Consider the following 19,777-nt stretch of genomic DNA (forward strand, 5'->3'; position numbering starts at 1 on the left):
CTACCGATACAGGCAAGAACAAGAACACCCCGCAATAAAAAAAAAAAATATATATATATATATATATATATATATATATATGTATATATATGTAAGAAGTGAGAAAATTTTTTAAAAAATTATTAAAAACTGGGTTAAAACAGGAAACCGAGACCTCTCCCAATAGGTTGCCGATCCCTCTTCACACCTGGTGCAAGGACAGCCACCGGCCCGGCCCGGGAAACTTCGGCCACAGTTACTTGTGCCCCCCTCCCCAGCCGGGCGGAGCAGGGCGCGCCCTGCGCGGGCGCGGAGAGGCCACGGCCGTCCTCGCTCACCTCGGTTTTCCTCTGGCTACCTAGCCCGCCGCCGCGCCGCCTCCGCCGACTTTTGTCCTTCCTCCTGCCCCCTGCCCCCTCCGCGGACGGGGGCTGCCACGGCCGCCGCTGCGCCCGTGCCCGCGGAGAGCCGCGGAGCCGCCCGCCCCGGCCCGGCCCGGCCCCGCGGCGGCGGGGAGCGCTCGGCGGAGCCTGTGTGACGTCAGGGCCCGGGGAGGCGGGCGGGGCGGGGCGGGGGCGCGGGAGGGCCGGGGAAGGAGGGAGCCAGCGGCGGCTCCGCGGCCCCGCAGCCAGCGCAGGAGCCCGGCGCGGCCCCGCCGCCCCCGCCAGCCGCAGGCACCAGCAGCGAGAGCAGCGGGGCGGGCAGCGCAACCGGCCCCGGTGAGTGCGGGAGGCTCGGGGGGTATCGGCGGGACGGGCGCGGAGCTGCGAACCCGGCGGGTCAGGGCTCTGCGCAGCCCAGGACGAACAGCGGGACCGCGGGCCGGCTGGGCAGGGTCCCGCTGGTTCGGGTTGCTGATGTCCTCCCGGGTGGCTGCGGCCCGTCCCACTGAGCTGTCGGCGAGGGAAGCGGCGCTGCTCCCGCGCCGTTTGCCCGCCGTGCTGGTCCCGGTTCCCCGGCGGGGCGGGCGCCGAGGGACCGGCCGCGCAGGCAGCGCCTTCTTGCCGCGGAGACTCGGACCTGGGCGGGGGGCGGCGCGGGCTCGGGCCGCCCAAAAGCGATGCGGGCGGGTCTGCCGAGCCGGCTGCGGGGTCTGCGGCTGGGACCCGCCGGCGTCGCCAGCGAGAGAATGGCGGGGCACGGCTGCCCCGCGGGCACGGCGGAGCGGTAGGCCCCGCACGGAACCCCCTGTCGTTTGAGAACTAGCGGCCGCGGGCCTCTGGCAGAAAGTGTCCCGCCAAAATCACGGACCACAACATTTCGGGCGGTGAGATCCTTGGCAGACAACTCCAGTTTTGGGGGGATTGTGGACTTTTTTTTTTTTTCTTTTTTTTTTCTTTTTTTTTTCCCGAAAGAACAGTGATAGATACCTATAAGGAAAAAAAAAAAAAAAAAAATCCCGTGTGACTCCGCTTTCCTGTCCGCGCCCTGCAGTTGCTCCGAGCAGGTTGCTGCTGAGAGGGCCCGGCCGTGGCGAAAGGCAAGGTCGCATGGCTGGTGCGTTTGCTATGGCTGTGGGCTCGCAGAGGTGCAGAGGTATTTAAATCTGAGTACTCGGAGAAAGGGAAGTGGAAAAGCAAGTTGCTTTCGTTTGAGTCGCCGGACTGGAGACAATAGGAAAACGCTCCCCTTGGCCCCGTGCTGCGATGTGCCTTGCAACAAAATTTAAGAGGATACGGAGAGGAGAAAGGGAAGGAGCAATACAGGACAGGAAGGAATAATAATAATCTGTCCGCGAAAGGCACTTTTCTCCGAGGAGACCGGCATTTCAGTAGAGAGGAAAAACTTCCCCTCGGTGTCGGTGCGTGTGCGTGGGGGGAGCCGTGTGTCTCCACTCGTGAGATAAATCAGCCATAGAGGCAGGCCGCGGGGGAGGGCATTTGTCACGCAGGACTAATCTTGACGGAGACCGATCCCGAAATAAAGCCCATCGGCGAAGAATTAAGGTTCTCTTAATCGCGTTCCCGATTAATTTAGGCATTGCTCGTGTGCTAGGCCTGGCTGCTGGAGGGAGTGGAGTTTCTCCCTGGCGTCGTTCATCTGGGAATATAAATCGCCATGTCACGACACGACCACGAGGAATCCCGATAACTTCACCTTCAAGTTTCCTTTTCCATTATTATTATTATTATTATTATTATTATTATTATTACTATTACTATTATTACTATTATTACTACTATTATTATTATTGTTGTTATTTCCCCCTTTCCTCCCCTTTTTCCACGGCCTTTTGCTGCCTGTCTGGCGGACAGTGGCAGGGCCGGGGCCTCGGGGCCCTTCTCGGTGGGTGCTGCGTCTGGCGCTGCTCATACGAAACATGCCTCGGCTCCAGGCTGCCGGATTTCTAAGCATCAGCTAATAATGCGCACAGTCCAGACATTAAAAAAGAAGCGAAGAAGAAGAAAGATTATCGAAATGATGGTGACATGCAAATTTCCCCCGAAATTATCATAAGTAAACATTTGAAGCCTGGACTAATAAAATCCCATCTGTGTTACTTCATATCGAGTTAGTAGAGAGCTGTGATAATGAATTTTGTAATATCTCACGAACAGACATCTCAATCAGGCACTAATCCTGTGATTTTACTGCCCGACCTCTCAGATAGAGGGAGGCGGCGGTGGCGGCCGGGGAGCGCGGAGGCGCCGCCGCTGCCGCGCAACTTCCGCCGCTGTGGGGGAGCGGCTGCTGGTATCCACTGCCCTACGGCTCCCCTGCCACCGGGCTCGGCCTGTCCCGCGGCTCAGCACGGCGACGAGCTTCGGGGACTCTCCTACGTCCCCAAATAACTAGAGGTGCAGGGAGGCCGGAGGGTTGGACGGGCTGGGAAACAGCCACGGGTGTTTGCGCCTGTCCTGTGGTGTGACTTAGGTGGGACCCGAGGCTGAGGCAGGGAGAGGGGACGCTGCACGCATCACTGGAGAAAGGTGCGGGATCCAGCCCGGGTCGTTGCGACGTAGCTCCCGGGGCGGTTCTGTTTCGGGGTTTTGCTTGTATTTTTCAATCTCAAAATAATTGTCTTAAAACTCCGGTGCTTTCATCTTTTGCAGATAACGGGTAATGGAGTCCAACTGCCGCAAACTTGTCTCCGCCTGTGTTCAGCTAGGTAAGAGACACCCCCGCCCGCCGGGCCGGAGGCTCAGCTGCCCCGCGGGTGTGCAGCCAAGCGGGCCGGCCCCGGGGAAACCGCGCCAGCTCCGCCAAGGGCTGCGCAGCGTCGGGCGCCGACCACCCACCCACCACTTGAGTTACCTCTCCCCTTCCCCCCCACGCCCCGTGTCCCCGTCCCCTGGCGTGTGCAGCCCGCCGTCGAGTCTCTTTATTACGAAGGCGGACATCTAAAGGGGGAGATGAGCGAGGGGCGCTGGAGGGCCGCACGGAGCCCGCCGGCAGCGCGGTGCCCTGGCGGCCGCCCCCAGCGCCGGTGACTCGCGGCGGCCCCTCCGCCACACTCCGCGGGCGCGCTGCGGGGCGGCGGCGCCGGGTCGGGCCCGGCTGCGCGGCGCCAGGGCGCCCTCTGCTGTCCTGCTGGGTGGGCACCGCTTGTGCCTGGAGGTGCGCGGCCGCGGGAGAGGAAAGCCAAGGGGGAAAGGGCGTGCGCGCACCCCCGCGGCTGCGGCCGAGCACCAGCTCCCGCCGCCAGCGCGTCCCCCAAAAAAAGCATCGCTGTCAGCGCGCCGTTTAGACATCCGCAGCGTCGCTCTCGTATTTATTTTTATTTTCTATTTTTTGACACCACCCCCTCGCCCGTAAACAAGCCGGCAGCCCTCTCCTGCCCCCAGAGGTAGGCACCCCCACAGAGCCCGGTCTGCAGCAGAGCGAGCTCCTGTCTCTCTTCCCCTGCCCTTTTCAAGGGGTCTGACAGGCGAGCCTGAGGGGTGGTAAAGAAAAACAGCAATGCAAACATATTACAAAGAAGAAAACAAGCACTCCGTATTTCGATAGACTGTTTAATCCAAGATAAACGTAATTTTGTTTAAATAAAATACATTAACCTGAATTAATAATACAGGAAACTAGAGTGAATTAATAATGCACGTATTCCTGGTCTCGTGGTTAAACACTTCCTTGTAAGAATACTGTATTAGCCCTGTTTGGCCAAACAGCTTGCTATTTCTCAAATAACATCCAATGATTTCAGGAGGGCCCATGTCCCCTTCTCGAGTCCACCCGCCCCTGGGACTTTAAACAGGATTTGCTAGCTGGACATCAAAACCCCTAGAAGAAGGAACGCTTAGGCTAAAGGAAGGTTGGCGAGCAAAATCCGGGGTAATTCCAAACTCCGAAGTATTACGAACCGATAATTTTTAATCCCGGAAACATATACGATATTAAATTGTGCACAAATAGGCTTTACCAGAGTCTGTCACTTTTTCCCTCGGCCAGTAATAAGTGTTAAATAATGTGGAAAGGAAGGGTGACATTGCTTTATATATGGTTTGCAAATAAGAAAGGCCTTTTTACCCTCCCCTGCCTTTTCTTCCCGATGAACAGGTGGTCTTAATCAAAACCCTTAGCACGATCTAATGGGAAAGTGGGGACCTTTCTGATATAATAAATTTATGAGCCCTTCCAAGTCAGCTTTATTCGGCTAAGTATTTATAAAAGTAATATCCACATATGCTCCCTGACACGGTAACTTTAACTTCCTCTGCCGAGAAACAAATGGTTATTTTCTTAAACATCAATTATGAACCTGGATTATTGTAGTACACGCAAAATTTCCTGCCTTGTTACCGTACCAGCCGGCCTGTTTTTTACTCGCCGGGCTGCAGGGGAAATTGCTATCTAAACACCTTTAATGCCATTAATTAAAACACACGACCGAGTCCAAGAAGCAAGGCGGTGTTGCCTGACCATTAAAACGTTCTCATTTACGGGGAAGGGAAGCGCGACGACCTCGGATACGGATATATCCCTGCAGATACGGGAATACATCCTTGTAGATGTGGGGATGAACTCTGTGTGCTGCCTCAGTCCCTGCCTCTGCGACGAATAATGGCAAGCCCTGAGCTGCTCGGGCGACTTGCTGAGAAGTCACGGGTGTTTTCTCGTGATACCGGAGGGGTTTGTTGTGTCTTGGCTTTGATTTGCTTAAAACCGCGCGGTACTCGTTGATTTTTGTCTTGCCTGACCGTAAGGACGTCATGCTTTTGGGATTTAGTTTGCAAAAAGTCTGATCCTTGGGGCTGGCTGGTGAAGAAGGCGGGGAAGAAAGCAGGGGTGACTGGGGACTCCCCTTTGTCACATTTCAGCTTTGGAAATTACGAGGGCAGTGAGGTAATTTCGCGAGATAGGCACTGTCGGTGGCCACGAGGAGAATGATCGCTAACTAGAACCACTGGCAGGAATAGCAAAACATGCGACCGTTTGTTAAATCGATGGTTCTGCGAAAGGAGTAAACGAAATTCAGTAGGAAACCCTTCAAAATGACACGGCATGCCGGCTTCCCGCGGGGAATGGGGCGCGGAGGGGGAGGGTTGCTCCAGAAGAAACGAATTCGTGGCCACGCCGAGGAAAGGAAAATGGGAAAGTATGAAAATATTATTGCAGCCTAGAGTGTCAAACGCAGCTCTGCGGGTGTCAGGTTTCTTCAGAGAGCCGGGAAAATTGCTCCTGGGTGACCAGTCCCACAAAATTAGGAAAACTTCAGCACATGCTTCGGCAGACCCACGGCACTTACAAATGGTTGTCGGTGGTGGGTTTGTTTGAATAATTTTTATGCAGTGAGAAAGGATGCTTAAGCTATTTGTGTGTACGTGTATATATATAATCTATACGATTTGTTAGGTCTGTGAATTCTACTTAAGGAATCTTTCCCTGTAATCGATAATCTGGGTATTGCTGAAACAGCAGCTTCCAGCATAAAATGTTGAAATTACATTCAGTTTTATATCACCATTCAGCATTCCAAATTGATTGTTTCAACTCTATCGACAAAAGGGAAAAAAAAAAAAAAAAAAAAAAAGGAGAGAGGGAGGGAGAGAGAGAGGAAAAAAAAGAGAAAAATTGGTCTAAATATTCCGTAACTGAACATTCTTTTCAAAAACAAAAACTTAAAAACCTAACGCTGATTCAGCTTTCCATTCAGACCGGCTGAAGACCGAGCAGCGTGCAAAGGTCGCCGGTGCCTTTTTTGAGCCCCGGGACGAGGTGGGCGCTCAGCCTCTGCCCCCTCGGGACGGAGCGAGCGCGGGGGGGCCGAGGCGGAGCCGGAGAGTAGCTGCTGCCGCTGGGCCTCCAGGCAGAGCCGAGCGGCACCCTCCCCTCCACACAGCGCGGCCAAATTTGTCCCCGGAATTGTGACCCGAGCCGCGGAGCCGGGATGTTCCGTGTCCAGAGCGCAAGCACTCCGCTGGTGCTCTGCCCCTGCGAGGCGCCGCGGAAGGTGCGCACCCCGTCCCGCACCCCCCAAATTAAACCAAGCGCAAATTAGAAGTTATTCATTGCGCTTCGCTTATAGAATTTTCCCCCTCCGCAGTTGCCGTCTGAGAATAATATATGCAGCAGTTGTTAGCCTCACTCCAGGGAAAACTAAATGTATAACGAAAGCTTATTCGTGAGTAGGAATATACTAACGGAACAATCTGATGTCTTCTTAATCCTATGTAAAAAGCTCTGTAGTCTTCCTAATATTGACTGAATGGGTAATTAATGGCTCTTCATCGAGGAGAATACCCGGTAATCCGAGATAGGCGAAAGACAACAAGCCAAAGGTAAAAGACAACAGGACTAGTTGGAGGCTCTACATAAAGAACCAATTTATCCATTTAGGGGAGTATTACGCCTAGAAACAAAGATCTCGTGAGCAGATAAAGGAAAAGTGGGAAAATAAATACCCGCAGTAGGTCTGGCCACCCTCCGGCATCCCCAGCACAGCCGCTTAGCTCCGGCCCTGCTCTCGGCCCTCCCGCCTCCCGCACCGGGGCGGGCACCGGGCATCTCGGGTGAGCTCAAAAAACAGAGTGAAGAAACAAAAAAACCCAAAAAAACCCAAAAAAAAAACCAAAAAACCCACACACCCGCACACACCAAAAAAAACAAAACACAAAACCACAAAAACCCAACCAACCAACTAACCAAACAATTAGGAGAAAACCACACCAAAACTCCCATGAAATTAAACAGGTGGAGTGAGGAGTACCCCCGATTCCCCATTTTTCGCAGGAAGCGCATATCCCCCAGTCCACTGGGGCGCATCCCAGACGGGCCCTGAAGCTCAGGGCGAAAAGGAAAGAGAGCAATTCCCAAAATAGTTTTGGAGTTTTCTCTGGTGATGGCAGCCACACGCAGCAGGCACGGACAGTCAGTACGCGAGTGAGCTGGCGGGGGTGGCTTTGCGGCCAGGACCTGAACCCGAGAGGCGATGGGAACTTCCACCAGAAAAAAAAATAAAGAAAAAAACCAAATTTAAAACACTTGACATTTTAATTGAAACCTTTACCGCTAATATATTACCTGGGTGACTACAATTAGGTTGTTTTTCGGTTGGCTGACAGCTTTTAAAATATTATTTCACTTGGGAAATAAAAGCTTCATCTCAGATTATAGGTGGGTATTTTTGGATTTACGTGATTTATGGTCACCATGACAACTAATGCTGTGTGGTAGCTCCCCTCCTGCCCGGGGTGGGGGAGTTTTAATCAAAGGCACGTAAGGAAATGCCGACAGCCTCTCCCTTTGGGCTGCCGGGGCCCGTGGCCAGTGTTGTGCGCTCCTTTTCGGGACGCGGGGACGGCTGGAGGGTCTGTCCCGCCTGTGGCTGTGGGACGCGGGGCTGGAGCTAGGGAAGATGAGAGAGGGCGGTGCGGTGGCCGGGCCCTGCTCCTCCTCTCCCCGTTCCCTGGGGGAGCTCGCCAGGAACGGCCTGCCCCCGTCAAATGTCCTGAGCCAGCGAGGCTGCGGCCGGCGGGCACCGGCGGGCACGGGCGCTCGCCCTGCAAGGGCATAGAGCGCGTAACAAGCACTGCGCCCCGCAAGAGGGACGGACTTTTCGCTTCGAGTCCCGGCCGAAGAAGACAGCATTGCCCCAAAATTACTAAAAATAAATGAAGGCAAAGAAAAAAAATGGAAAGAAAAAAAAAAAAAAAGCGGCGATGGGTGTCATCCAAGACAGGGATGCACTGCACCGCCTGAAAAAAAAAAAAAAAAAAAAAGCGGGGGGGAAGGAGGAGATACCTCCGTATCACCGCTCTCTGTGACTTCCCCTCCCCAGGGCTTTGCACACTTGTTTTCACCCCGACGTGGGGGCTGGACAGGGGCAGCGCCCCCTCCCAAGTGCCCCTCGCTGAGAGGCAGAGGCCGCGCCCGCCTGGCCGGGGTTTGGGCAGCCCCCCACCCGCAGTCAGGGCACGGCCCCGCCATGCGGAAAGGCCGGGGGGGCGGTTCTCGGTGCGGGACCACAGAGGTAGCGAGAGGTTAAGAAGAAACTGGGATATGATTGGTAAACAAATTGTGCAGAATGGAGCTGGATTCATATTGACTTAGTTATAGGTCATCTGCTGCCGGTGCAAAGGGAGGAAATATTTACTTTACACATATACTTTATGATCTTGGGGGAATTAGAGGAAATTCAATAAGAAAACGGCTAGAATCATTTTAAACCCCCTATTTAAAAGACTTAAGCAAATTAGAGTCTTATCAGATTAAAATCCACTACAAATGTAAGAGCATTGTCTCCATCGAAACGCTGTGGGGTCTGAGGAAAGAGATTCTTTGCCAAATCTCAGGGATAAAAACACGTCATTTAAACACCAGATAATGAGCAGAATGTAAATTAATTTAACCTTCTTTACTAACAGGCTGCGAAAGTAATATGTATAATTTAGCGATAACTAAGATTGCGATGGATGATACGTACGTCGAACGAGAATCAGCGACTAAGGAAGACCCTTGAGGGAGGTGGGGGTGGGGTGTGGCAGACGGGATGGGAACGGGACACAGAAAAGTTTGGGCGCTGGGATGTGGATGTGTAGGGCATCAAGGGGAAGCTTTCGGTAAGTTTTCAATACGGGTGACCAGCCAGATAAATTGAAGATAGAGACGGAAACCTGCATCTCCCGCTCCTGGGCTCCTTCGGAATCCCCATCCCTAAGACGGCTACAACTCCCCTAGGGCAGTGCTGGCTCTGCGGGCTAGGGCTCGGGGACAGACTCCTCTGCCCCAGGCGGACCTGACCAGTATAGGAGGGCAATCTGCCCCAGCCTTAGATGCCCGTGCAAAAGCCCCGCACCTCCTTCCTGCGAGTCCACAGCAGCCTCATTCCGGCGCTATAATCAGTCCCACGGGCGGGATCTGCGGGGCAGTGTAGTCCGTCCCTCTACTGCCACTGCCCGGACGAAGGGTCAAATCATGTCCCCAAACTTCAGAGAGGGGTTGAGTGGTTTGTGTGCCGGCGCTCGGCCAGATGTGGGACTTGGCCAAACGCTGTGAACGGCTGGCGTGGGTGCGGATTCGTGGGCTGCTCTGGGCGCCCCAGGGGCGCGGGATGGTCCCTCCGGGTCCGCGCCGAGAGGGAGGAATGGTCCCGCGGATTACTGTGAGAGTAAGTTATAAAGCCAGGGTGGAAAAGACTCCTTGGGGGCTAGCTTTTGGGAACGCGGTTGCAGAGAAGGGGCGGAAATGGCAAAACCAAGGAAAGGATTTTACCCCCCGTGTACTCTGCCTTCGGTGTGAGCAGAGGAAGAGCGCGGGGACTAGAAGAGCTCGGGGGCCTCCGAGCGCGGTGTGAAGCTTTCCGTAGCTGTGTCACGGAGGGGAGGCTGTCGTCGTCTGTGTTTAATTGTCGCTGTTACCAGCACAAGGTCCGTCGTCTAACCGGCCGCGCCCCCGTCCTGCTTATTGCCATCCCTCCACGAGGAGGGAATCCGGCTTTCCTCCACCCTCCTGCAGCGGCTCTGGCAGTGCCGAGCTCCCCGCTCCTCACCCCCGGAGGTCCGGGAGTGCGGCGAGGCGCGCAGCAGACGCGCTGGGAGCCGCTCCGACGGGGTGCCCCGTGAGCAGGCGGCGGAGGCCGGGCTCCAGGCGCAGTCCCCCGCTCGGGGCACACCGGGCGGAGGTTTTTTGGGGGGCGGGTGTGCCCATCACCGGGAGAGCGCGGGGGCGGCGCGGGGCGCTCAGGGCCGCGCGGGCGGGGCGGGGCGCGGGCGGGGCGGTGCGGGCGGAGAAGGGGCGGTGCGGAGGCGGTGCGGGGCGGGGTGGGTGACGTGCAGCGCGGGGAAGGCCGCCGCCGGTTTAAGATGTCAGGCCAAGAGGGAAGCGGCTGAGCTGATGCGGTGCGGGGCCGGCCGCGGCGCGGGCCCATGCGCGGGCAGGGGAGAGGGGCGCCCCGCGGAGCGCCGCCGCGCCTCGCCGCCCCCGCCCCGCGGAGCCCCGCGGCGGGCCGGGGGCCGCCGGCCGGGGAGCTGCCGTGTCGCCGTGACGGCTTTTACAGGACCGGACTCGCCCGCTCTCCTGTCGCCGCCGCCGCGCCCCCCCGGGCGGCGGGGGCTTCGAGGCTCGCCGTGCCGCCCGGGCTCTAGTCGAACGTCGCCCGCCGCGGCGCGGCTCGCCGGCCGGCAGCCCTGACCCCCGGAGCCGCGGGGCTGCTCCGCGTCCGCGGAGGGGGCGCTGCGCGGACCGTCCTACACGTACCGACACCTACAGACACACGCACACCTTCTCCTATCGACCCCCCAGGCGCGCACGTAGACTTTGGCGTCCTTTTGCCGATGAACTGCATGAAGGACCCGTTAAGCCTGGAGCGCCTGGGAGCCGGGAATAAGCTGTGCTCCTCCTCACCTTCCTCCTCCTCCTCTTCTTCATCATCCTGCCATCACCACCAGCCCGCGCTGGCCATGGCGACGGCGCTGGCGTCGGGGCAGGCGCGCTCCTCCCTGGAGTCCGCCAAGCACCGGCTGGAGGTGCACACCATCTCCGACACCTCCAGCCCCGAGGCCGCAGGTAAGAGGGGGTGAGAGGCAGGGACCTCAACCCGACGGGCGCCTCGCCGCCCTGTCCTGCTCCGGCCCTGCTGGCAGCCCCGCGGACCGCGATGCGCCGCCGCCCCTCTGCCCGGGAGCGTCCCGCACCCGAGCCGAGATGCGTTTCGTGTTTTTTCGAGTGCGGTGTTTCGGCGTATAGGAAGATAATGACATACGTAAGGATAGGCGAGTAGCATGCATACTGCTACACATGGATACAGATCGGCAGACAACGTGGGGAGTTCGTGGGCGAGTAATGTCGATACAGACTGACAAATAGGGGTATATACGGACAAACAATATTGTTACAGGCGGGCGAATAAAACGGTGTAGGTAAGCAAATAAAACGAATTGCGTGTATGCAGTCGGGAGAATAATATGGATGCACATAGGCAGAAAGCTTGCATACGGAGAGGCGGCTCCGTCCCGCTGTCCCTGCGGTGGCTGCTCCGCCGGGAGGAGCCGCCCGTGGGTGCCCGCGGGGCGCGGAGCAGCCGCGGCGGCGAGAGGCCGGCGTGGGTTAATCATTACAGCGTCGAGTCGCGTTCGGGGCAGTCTGCGGGATCCAGCAGCGCTGGGGACACGCTTTTCCCCAGCCGCTGGAGAGGAGGCTGAGGAGGCTGAGGCGCCTTCGTTTTCCGCCTTGTTCTTTTTTGTTTCCTCCACTCATAGAGAAGGATAAGAGCCAACAGAGCAAGAATGAGGATGCGGGGCCCGAGGACCCCTCCAAGAAGAAGAGGCAGCGGCGGCAGCGGACTCACTTCACCAGCCAGCAGTTGCAGGAGCTGGAGGCCACCTTCCAGCGGAATCGCTATCCGGACATGTCCACCCGGGAGGAGATCGCCGTCTGGACCAACCTCACCGAGGCCAGGGTTAGGGTAAGTCCTGACACTCCGGCTCGGAGCAGCGGGGGTCAGGGTGGGTTGGGAAAGGAAAGGAGGGCTGAAATGTTTGCAGCTGCTTTCGATTTCGCCTTGTATGTAAACTTCAGAGCCTTTGCACAAAAGCAGGGCAGAGCAGGACATTTCTGTCAAAGCGAGACAGATTGGGATCTCTCTCTGTGTCTCTGAAATATGGTTTGCTGCACGTTTCGCCCTCACCGTGCAATGCGTCCCTCTCCTTTTGATCGAAACGCTAATGAAAACATTAGCCAAGAAAGCAACTTGGAACAGGCTGCAACCTGCGCTGTCTCTAATGAGAAAAAGATGTAAAATACACAAGAGCTTTTGCTTCACTCCGAGGCACTCCCAACGTGCCCTTCCTTGCATTTTCTATTTCTTTGGGTTTCACAATTCGACGAGCGTCTCTCTCCACCCTCTACCCCCCTCTGAGATTTATGAGACCATCGCGGCGCTGCAGAGATACCGCGGCCGGATCCTGCTCGCCTGCAAAAGCCGCGCTGGGGAAAAAAAAAAGAAAAACAACAAACCCCAACGCGCACAAAAAGAAGCCTGTAAACCTCCACATTTTCGGAAATCCCACATAAATCCTCTCCCTGAGGTCGCTTGAGGAAAGCGAGACAGTGAGAACCGGGGGAGGCAGCGAGCGGGGCCGGCTCTCAGCCCCTGTCCGGCGGTGTTGGCGCCGGGGCAGCCACGAGGAAGGAGCGGGGCCCGGCCGAGCCCGGTGTCCTCCCGGAGCGCGGAGCGCTGTCGGTCGCCGTGCGGCTTTCTCGGAAGTTTTTGTATGGGTTCCGCCAGACGGGCCCGTCCCCGTGATGCCCGGGCGGCCCCCGCCCGGCTGGACCAGGGTGGGGGTTACCGCAAACACCCCGGGGTGGTTTCAATACACACGGTAAGGCGGCTGCTGGCGGCTGCCCGACGGGTCAGACACCCAGATGTGGATTGGGAAAGGGCACGTTTTTCCATTGTCTGCGCGGGAAGGGTCCCTTAGATTTCATTTAGCACGTTGTTAAATGGTGGGGTTTTTTCTTTTCTGGTTTTTTACTTTTTTTTCTTTTCTTTTTTTTTTTTTTCCTATTATTCCCCCCCTCCAAAGAGCAGTCGAACAAGTTTGTTTAGAAAGTGTTTTTCGGTTCTGGAAGCTTTCACGCTAGAGGAACTTGTAGCTTTAACAAACTGAAGCAAGGATTTATTAGTTGCTGGCTTCCCCACTCCTTTCCCGTACTATCGGCTTAAATATTCCGCGGGTTTCCAAGCGTTTTACTCTAGCTTTTGCACTTTTGTATTTTTCCTGGATGGCTGCAGTACAGAAAAAGCCAAGAGAAGGGGAGGGGGTGAAAAAATCCCCAAGAGAGGAATGAAGGGGCGGCAGCATAGAAAGGAGAGAATAAGAAGGAAGCTTTAGCCTCCGTGGCCCGAATTAGAGCATCACAAATTATGTGGAGAGCTGCGGGGGAGACTGGGAGGGGGAGTGGGGGGGCCGTGGTGAGGGTGGAATGATGCGGCCATGAGTCTGCCTTGCTAAACCCGGGCGGCCCCGAGGATGCTCAGCTGTCCCGGCAGCGCACCCCTGCCTCGGCCCAGTGCAGGGCTCCACAGAGGAGGAGGTGAACCTATACATGGAGATATATTCATATATATATGTATATTCGTACAAACTTTCATATATAATTTCTATACGGACAGGCTCGGCTGTTGCCCCGAGAACCTGCAAAGGGTTGCGGTGGTGGTGATGGTAGTTCCTGACTAATTCGCATCTCCCTCCCTCCCTCTCCCCCCGTTTCCAAAGGTTTGGTTCAAGAACCGCAGAGCCAAATGGAGAAAGAGAGAAAGGAACCAGCAAGCCGAGCTTTGCAAAAACGGCTTCGGTCCGCAGTTTAACGGCCTCATGCAGCCCTACGATGACATGTACCCCGGCTACTCGTACAACAACTGGGCAGCCAAGGGCCTGACCTCCGCTTCCCTCTCCACCAAAAGCTTTCCTTTTTTCAACTCCATGAATGTCAACCCTCTGTCTTCTCAGAGCATGTTCTCCCCTCCAAACTCCATATCCTCCATGAGTATGTCTTCAAGCATGGTACCTTCTGCAGTCACCGGGGTGCCCGGCTCCAGCCTCAACAGCCTGAATAACTTGAACAACTTGAGCAATCCCTCCCTGAATTCTGCAGTGCCAACGCCAGCCTGTCCTTATGCTCCTCCGACACCTCCGTATGTTTATAGGGACACATGTAACTCGAGCTTGGCGAGTCTGAGACTTAAAGCCAAGCAGCACTCCAGTTTTGGCTATGCCAGTGTGCAGAACCCCGCTTCCAACCTGAGCGCTTGCCAGTACGCGGTGGACAGACCCGTGTGAAACATCCAAGTAGAAAACTGCGTGGGAATCCTCCCCATTTCCCGCAGAGACTGAGAATTTCACTAGAAAGTAATGGGCACTAGAGAGAAAGAGAAAGGAGGAAAAATCAGAGGAAGAGAGAGAGAAAGAGAGAGAAAGAGAGGAGAGAAAAAAATAAAAAGAGGAAACCACTGAAATAAGATAGTTCCTTTGTTTTCAAAGGACCTCCTACAAATTCTGAGATCTTTCTTTCACTAAGAGTATTTCAACAGTTACAAGGACATATATATATATATATATATATGGACAAATGTTTGACTGGATATGATATGACATTTTAATGTTACTATAAGCTTGTTATTTTTTAAGTTTAGCATTGTTAACATAAAAATGACTGAAAGGATGTATATATATCGAAATGTCAAATTAATTTTATAAAAGCAGTTGTTAGTAATATCACAACAGTGTTTTTAAAAGGTTAGGCTTTAAAATAAAGCATGTTACACAGAAGCGATTAGGACTTTTTCGCTTGCGAGCAAGGGAATGTATATACTAAATGCGACACTGTATGTTTCTAACATATAATTATTAAAAAAATTGTGTGAATATCAGTTTTAGAATAGTACCTCTGGTGGATGCAATGATGTTTCTGATATTGCAATGTAAAACATGCCCTGTGTATAACATTTCGTACAATATTATTGTTTTACTTTTCAGCAAACATGAAAAAAAATGTGTTTTATTTCATGGGAGTAAAATATACAGCATACAGTTTTGTCTGGATTTTTTATTTACTGAGCCAAGCTGCGCAGCAGCAACTAGTCTGCAGTGATTGACTGATAGCTGACACTGGATCTCGTTCTCTGGCAACTCGGGGTAGTGCTTTTGCAATGCAAATAAATGCTGGAGCTTTTTTTTCCTCATTAAAAAAAAATATCCCTCTCGCTAACGTTGCATACTAGAGAAACATGGGACTTGTACCCCTTGGCTGCTTTTATTTCCCCACACAGCCCAGAAAAGCTGGATTATTTGACATCGCTGGACTCGAGAATTACCAGCCACTAAATTGCTGTATCTCGGGCATAAATTTGTCCTCCTGTGAAGGAAGCTTTTATTACATTAAAGGGGGGGGGGGGGGGGGGGGGGAAGGGGAATTTTAAAAGGCCAGCTTGCAAACAAACTGCTCCTGTTCAAAATAATCTGTCCCCTTTGCCGCCCCTGCGCCCACCTTCTCGCTCTTTAGCGGGGAGATCCTTCATGTAATATTACATTTCTATTTCCAAATCCCCCTTTCAGACATGAAGAGAAACAAAGAGCAGCCCAAATAACCGCAACCCCGTGGAGCGCGGGGGGTGAGAGGTTAGCCCGAGTTTCCTGCGACTTCGTGCTGCAACACGCCGTTGAAGGGAAAGGTCGTGCTCTCGTGTGTTTTGTTTTAAATAATATTGACCCATTCATTCTCAACCTGCTTGTTCGTGAAATTATACAGGATTATAACTTTGCCATCGCCAGACAATTGAAACAAATCAAGATGAATTGCTGCTCGGCCCTCCCATCGGCTCACACCCCGGGCGGGCGAGGAGGGGCTGCCGAGAGGGTGGGCAGCCGCAGGATCCTGCAGGAATATCGAGACACGAAGAAATTCCGCAGGCGCGTAAACTGGCGAGGGGCGCAGGGGACGGCAGGGAGGAAACTCTGTGCGGTGAGAGCGAGCTTAATCCTTGAGCGGCCTTTGCGCGCTCCTTGCGCACCTTTGTGAGGTCGGGAGGAGCTGCCGAGGTAGCCCGGGGGTGGGCGGACACGCTGGAGGGGGTTCCTTCCCCTCCAGCGCTTGGTCGGGAAGAGGAGCAGAGAAGAGAGGGAGAGGGGAGAGGGGAGAGGTCAGCGACCTGCGCTTTCCCACGAGGAAAATGCTTCCTCCACACGAAATCAGGATACTCTCCCGTGGGTCCACTTGCAGCGTGGGCAAACCCCAGCCTCCACTTCCCCACCCCCCCCGCCCCTTTTTTAATTTCTTTTAACACCCTTTATTTTTTTTTTTTTCTTTCCTTTTTTTCTTCCTTATCACATTTTTTTTAGGTTTTGGGTTTTTGTCTCTCTTGTTGCGAGTTTGGGGGTTTTAAAATTATTTTACGCGTCTTTCTGTTTCCTTTTCCTCTGTGTGTTCTTGCCAGGGGGTCAGTGGAGAGAAAGAACCTCGGTGCTTGGGACGGGGGGAGGCGGGAAGCCCCCCCCTGCTTGTCCGGCCTCGCCGCCTCCCCGACCCAACTCCGCTCCCCTCGTTTTTTCCGCACCGTGTCAACACCTCACCCGGGTGAGTGCCAGGGGCTGCCAAAAATGTCCCCTTCCTCCTCCTTCTTCTCTTCCTCACTGGGCTGCGGGCGAAAAGTCTGAGGGTGACGGCGGCGAAGGGCTGGCAGCCCGGAGCCCCCTCCGGGATCAGGGGAGCCGGAGAAAAGAAAAGCTTTTCTGCCCAAACCCTCTCGGAGGGACGGGCTTGGAAATCAGCGAGCGGATCGCTGCGGGTATCGGCATGGTATTTTACACGCCTTTTTCAGCTCTCGTTTCTTCTCGGTGCTTTGGTTATTTATAGTCCTCTGTTATAAATATAATTATAAATATATATACACACATATAAAATGTCGGTATATATATGTAGAATCTGTGTGTGCGTGGAGAAATGTTAGATACACAATACATAGTATACGCATATATATTTAGAATAATAATATATACCGATTCCGGACCCAAAAAAAAAAAAAAAAATTGAATCAGAGTTTTTCACTCTACTGTGTAATGGCTCAAACGATGAAAAATCAACGTGACCGCTCAGAGAGGATATAAATCACTCCGAGAGTAATCTGAATTTCTTTCTCCCCCTAGCTGAAGCCTTGAGGGTCATCATTTTTCTGCGCCACTTGACCAAAGATATAATGTTTTGATTAGGTCGTAAATCAAAATCTTGGGTCGTGGTGCCGTGTTTTTTTTTTTTTTTTTTTTTTTCCCGGGCGCTTTCCTTCTCCTTATCGGCGGTGGCAGTGTGAACCTGGAACAATGGAGGCCGCACAGAGGGGGAGAAAAAGCCACAACGAAATGGGGAATTTGCAAAATATCTATTCGCAGAAGCGGGGCGGAGAGTGGTTAAACAAGGGGCTCACACCCCCTCGCACCCCCCTCGCCCCTCCGAAAGGCCTATTCAGGCCGCCCGCTGCGCAACCCCCCGCGCCGGGCGTGCGAGCGGGCAGCACCGTCTGCCTCCCAATTCACATCGCAATCCACATCCCAATCCACAGTCCCGCTGGCCCTGGCAGCCCCCAGCACCCCCCGACGGGAGCCGCGGAGCGGAGCCGGGAGCGCGCCCCTTCCAGGCGGGCCCGGGGGATCCCCGGGCTCCCTTTCCCCGCGCTGGTGTCCCGGGGCCGTGTCGCGGCCCCGCTCCGCTCTTTTGTTTTCGGACGGTGCCTTCCCGCACTTTGAACCCCGGCGGCGTGCGCGAGTCCCGTCGGATCGGAGTGCTTCGCCTTCACAAAGGTCAAAATGACGAGCAGATATGGATGTATCTCCTTTTGGTTATTGTCTGTGCTTCCCGTTGTCCTCTCCTTGCTTTGTTTTTAGTACGTGCGCGCTCATCCGCGTGTACTTTCCCAAACCAGCGAGATACCGATCTTTACATACCTGTACAGTTGTTTCTACCTATAAAACTATAAAAAGAACTTTTTTTTTTTTTTTTCCTTAGACATTCATTAGCATTTTTGGAGGCAAGTAACTACCTAGGGAAAATAGTTGACATCTGAGCCCGGGCAAGAGTTCGTTGTTGGGTTGGTGTTTTTTTTTTTTTCTTCAATAAAACCGCGTTTCGGGGACATTTTTTTCTTTCAAGAATACTCCGTTGTGGAGCGGGGACGACGGCGTTTGCAGGTTTGCAGTTCGCCTTCCCCCGCAGCCGAGGACGGGGTTGCGGGGGGTGTGCGAGTGGCGTGGGGGGGTCTCAGATGCCGGCTTAAGACAAGGAGGGAGGACAGGGAACTGGCCCAGGTTGCTGGCGCTAACACGCTTTTTCGGGACATATAATTTACCTTGCTAAATGTCTGCTTTGGTACGCGTATTACACATGTAGGTCTGGATATTAGGCACCCGATAGAGCGTAACAGTCAATAATCCAGAAATTTGGAAGGATTTACACCTTCGGAGCTCCATACAATGCCGGACTAATTGATTGCTAAGTCTGAAGTTTTTTTAATGCTAACCCCTTTTGGAATTATTTTCCTCGGCCTCCTGCATCTACTTCTAAGAGTGGAAGAGAGGAGAAATAAAATAAACTCTAAAGTGCGAATTTTAAGCGGCAAGGGAATATTTTTGTTGTTTGGGATGTTGGGGTCTTTTTTGTTGTTGTTTTCGTGTGTGTGTTTTGTTCTGTTGGAGGTTTTTAATAAAAAAAAAAAAATAAAAGGCCGCTTTTCCGGACCTCGGCCCTGTGCCAGGCAGACCCGCGGGATTGGAGCGGGCAGAACGGAGCCGGTGCTCCGCGCCCCTGAGCAGGGAGCCAGCCCTCTGGCGGTGCTCGACGAACGTCCCTCTGGTCGAACCGTGATTTCGGGGACGAGGGTGACTTGTTTGGTGGCTTTCTCCCTTGCGGCTGTGACCACCCCCCGTCCGCCCCGAAGTGCAGGGGGCAGCGCGGGTCTCTCCCGCCGCTGTGGAGCCAAGCGGGGCAGGGCAAACGCTGCCGCAGCCACAGAGGGATCCGAGCCGAGCCTGCCTTCTCGGAGGGCGGGCTGTGACTGCGCGGGGGGGCCACCGGCCCGAGCCCGGCCCCGCGACCTCGCACGGCCGCCACCAGCCCGTGCCCGGCAGCTCCGGCGGTGGCAGAGTGCGAGCGGGGCCTCACGGACTGCAGCCCCACGGGAGGGAGGCAGCGTGACCGAGGCGGAGACAGGTACCCTTCCTCGGCACCGCTTCGACAAGAGCCTTGGCCAGACCCCACGCGGGAAGGAGCGGCTAGACAGGCCCCGAGCGGCCGCCACTCTACAATGGCATATCCCTGGGAGTTTTGGGCGAGGGGCGCAATTTGCGGGTTTGGAACATCCCGTCGGGAGTGGGGTATGGCCGCGGCTGATGACCAACCCAAAACCAGGAGAAAGGAAAAAAAAAAGAAGAAGAAAAAAAAAAAAAAAAAAGGAAAAAAAAAAGTTTAACAAGCCCAAGACTGCCCAGTAGCCCACCCGGCAGCAGGAGGCCGCGAGTGCCTCGCTTCGGCAGAGAAGAAAACCTGAGCGCCCTTTGGAGTCAGCCCCCTGTCCCGGCAGCGCGGCACGGCGCTGAAGAAGGAGCTGTGCGAGCCCTGTGTGTGTCTGTGTGTGTGCGCAAGTGTGCAAAGAGTGTGCCAGAGTGTGGGAGAGACCCGGCCCCGGCCCAGCGTGGCTCCTCACCAAGCCAGGATGCAGCGGGGAAGCGTCTCAGGTTCCCTCCGCCGCACACGTACACACATACACGTGTAATACACACACGCGTATCTACTGCTCACACGTGCGTATTTTACACGGACACACACAGAGTGCTGTGCGGGCTGTGCTCTGTAGCCGCCGCCCGCAGATGAGAGG

The 19,777-nt window shown here is 54.7% G+C and overlaps 1 protein-coding gene across 2 annotated transcripts; it reads left to right on the top strand.

Moving 5' to 3' along the window:
• The first annotated feature begins 612 nt into the window (after nt 1–612).
• On the top strand, nt 613–14,926 carry PITX2 (paired like homeodomain 2). 2 transcript variants are annotated; one of them, XM_014259429.2, is made up of 5 exons: nt 613–698; nt 3,033–3,088; nt 10,660–10,923; nt 11,616–11,821; nt 13,635–14,926. In XM_014259429.2, exons 2-5 carry the CDS (start codon nt 3,043–3,045, stop codon nt 14,196–14,198), a joined length of 1,080 nt encoding a protein of 359 aa, XP_014114904.2. In that variant the 5' UTR covers nt 613–698; nt 3,033–3,042; the 3' UTR covers nt 14,199–14,926. The 2 variants fall into 2 exon arrangements, with proteins under 2 accessions (XP_014114904.2, XP_005517579.1); XM_005517522.3 differs by lacking the exon at nt 10,660–10,923.
• Nucleotides 14,927–19,777: the final 4,851 nt, after the last annotated feature.

The sequence above is a fragment of the Pseudopodoces humilis genome, chromosome 6, assembly GCF_049639895.1.
Source record: "Pseudopodoces humilis isolate 2021_Gansu_Grassland_sample_001 chromosome 6, ASM4963989v1, whole genome shotgun sequence".
In the NCBI taxonomy this organism is placed as follows: domain Eukaryota; kingdom Metazoa; phylum Chordata; class Aves; order Passeriformes; family Paridae; genus Pseudopodoces; species Pseudopodoces humilis.

Excerpts from the sequence above, each read along its gene's own strand:
- PITX2 (XM_014259429.2), top strand. The coding sequence starts at position 3,043 with ATGGAGTCCAACTGCCGCAAACTTGTCTCCGCCTGTGTTCAGCTAG. Across the intron at positions 3,089-10,659 it reads CTCCGCCTGTGTTCAGCTAG|GCGCGCACGTAGACTTTGGC; the intron begins GTAAGAGACACC and ends TCGACCCCCCAG. Across the intron at positions 11,822-13,634 it reads TCACCGAGGCCAGGGTTAGG|GTTTGGTTCAAGAACCGCAG; the intron begins GTAAGTCCTGAC and ends CCGTTTCCAAAG.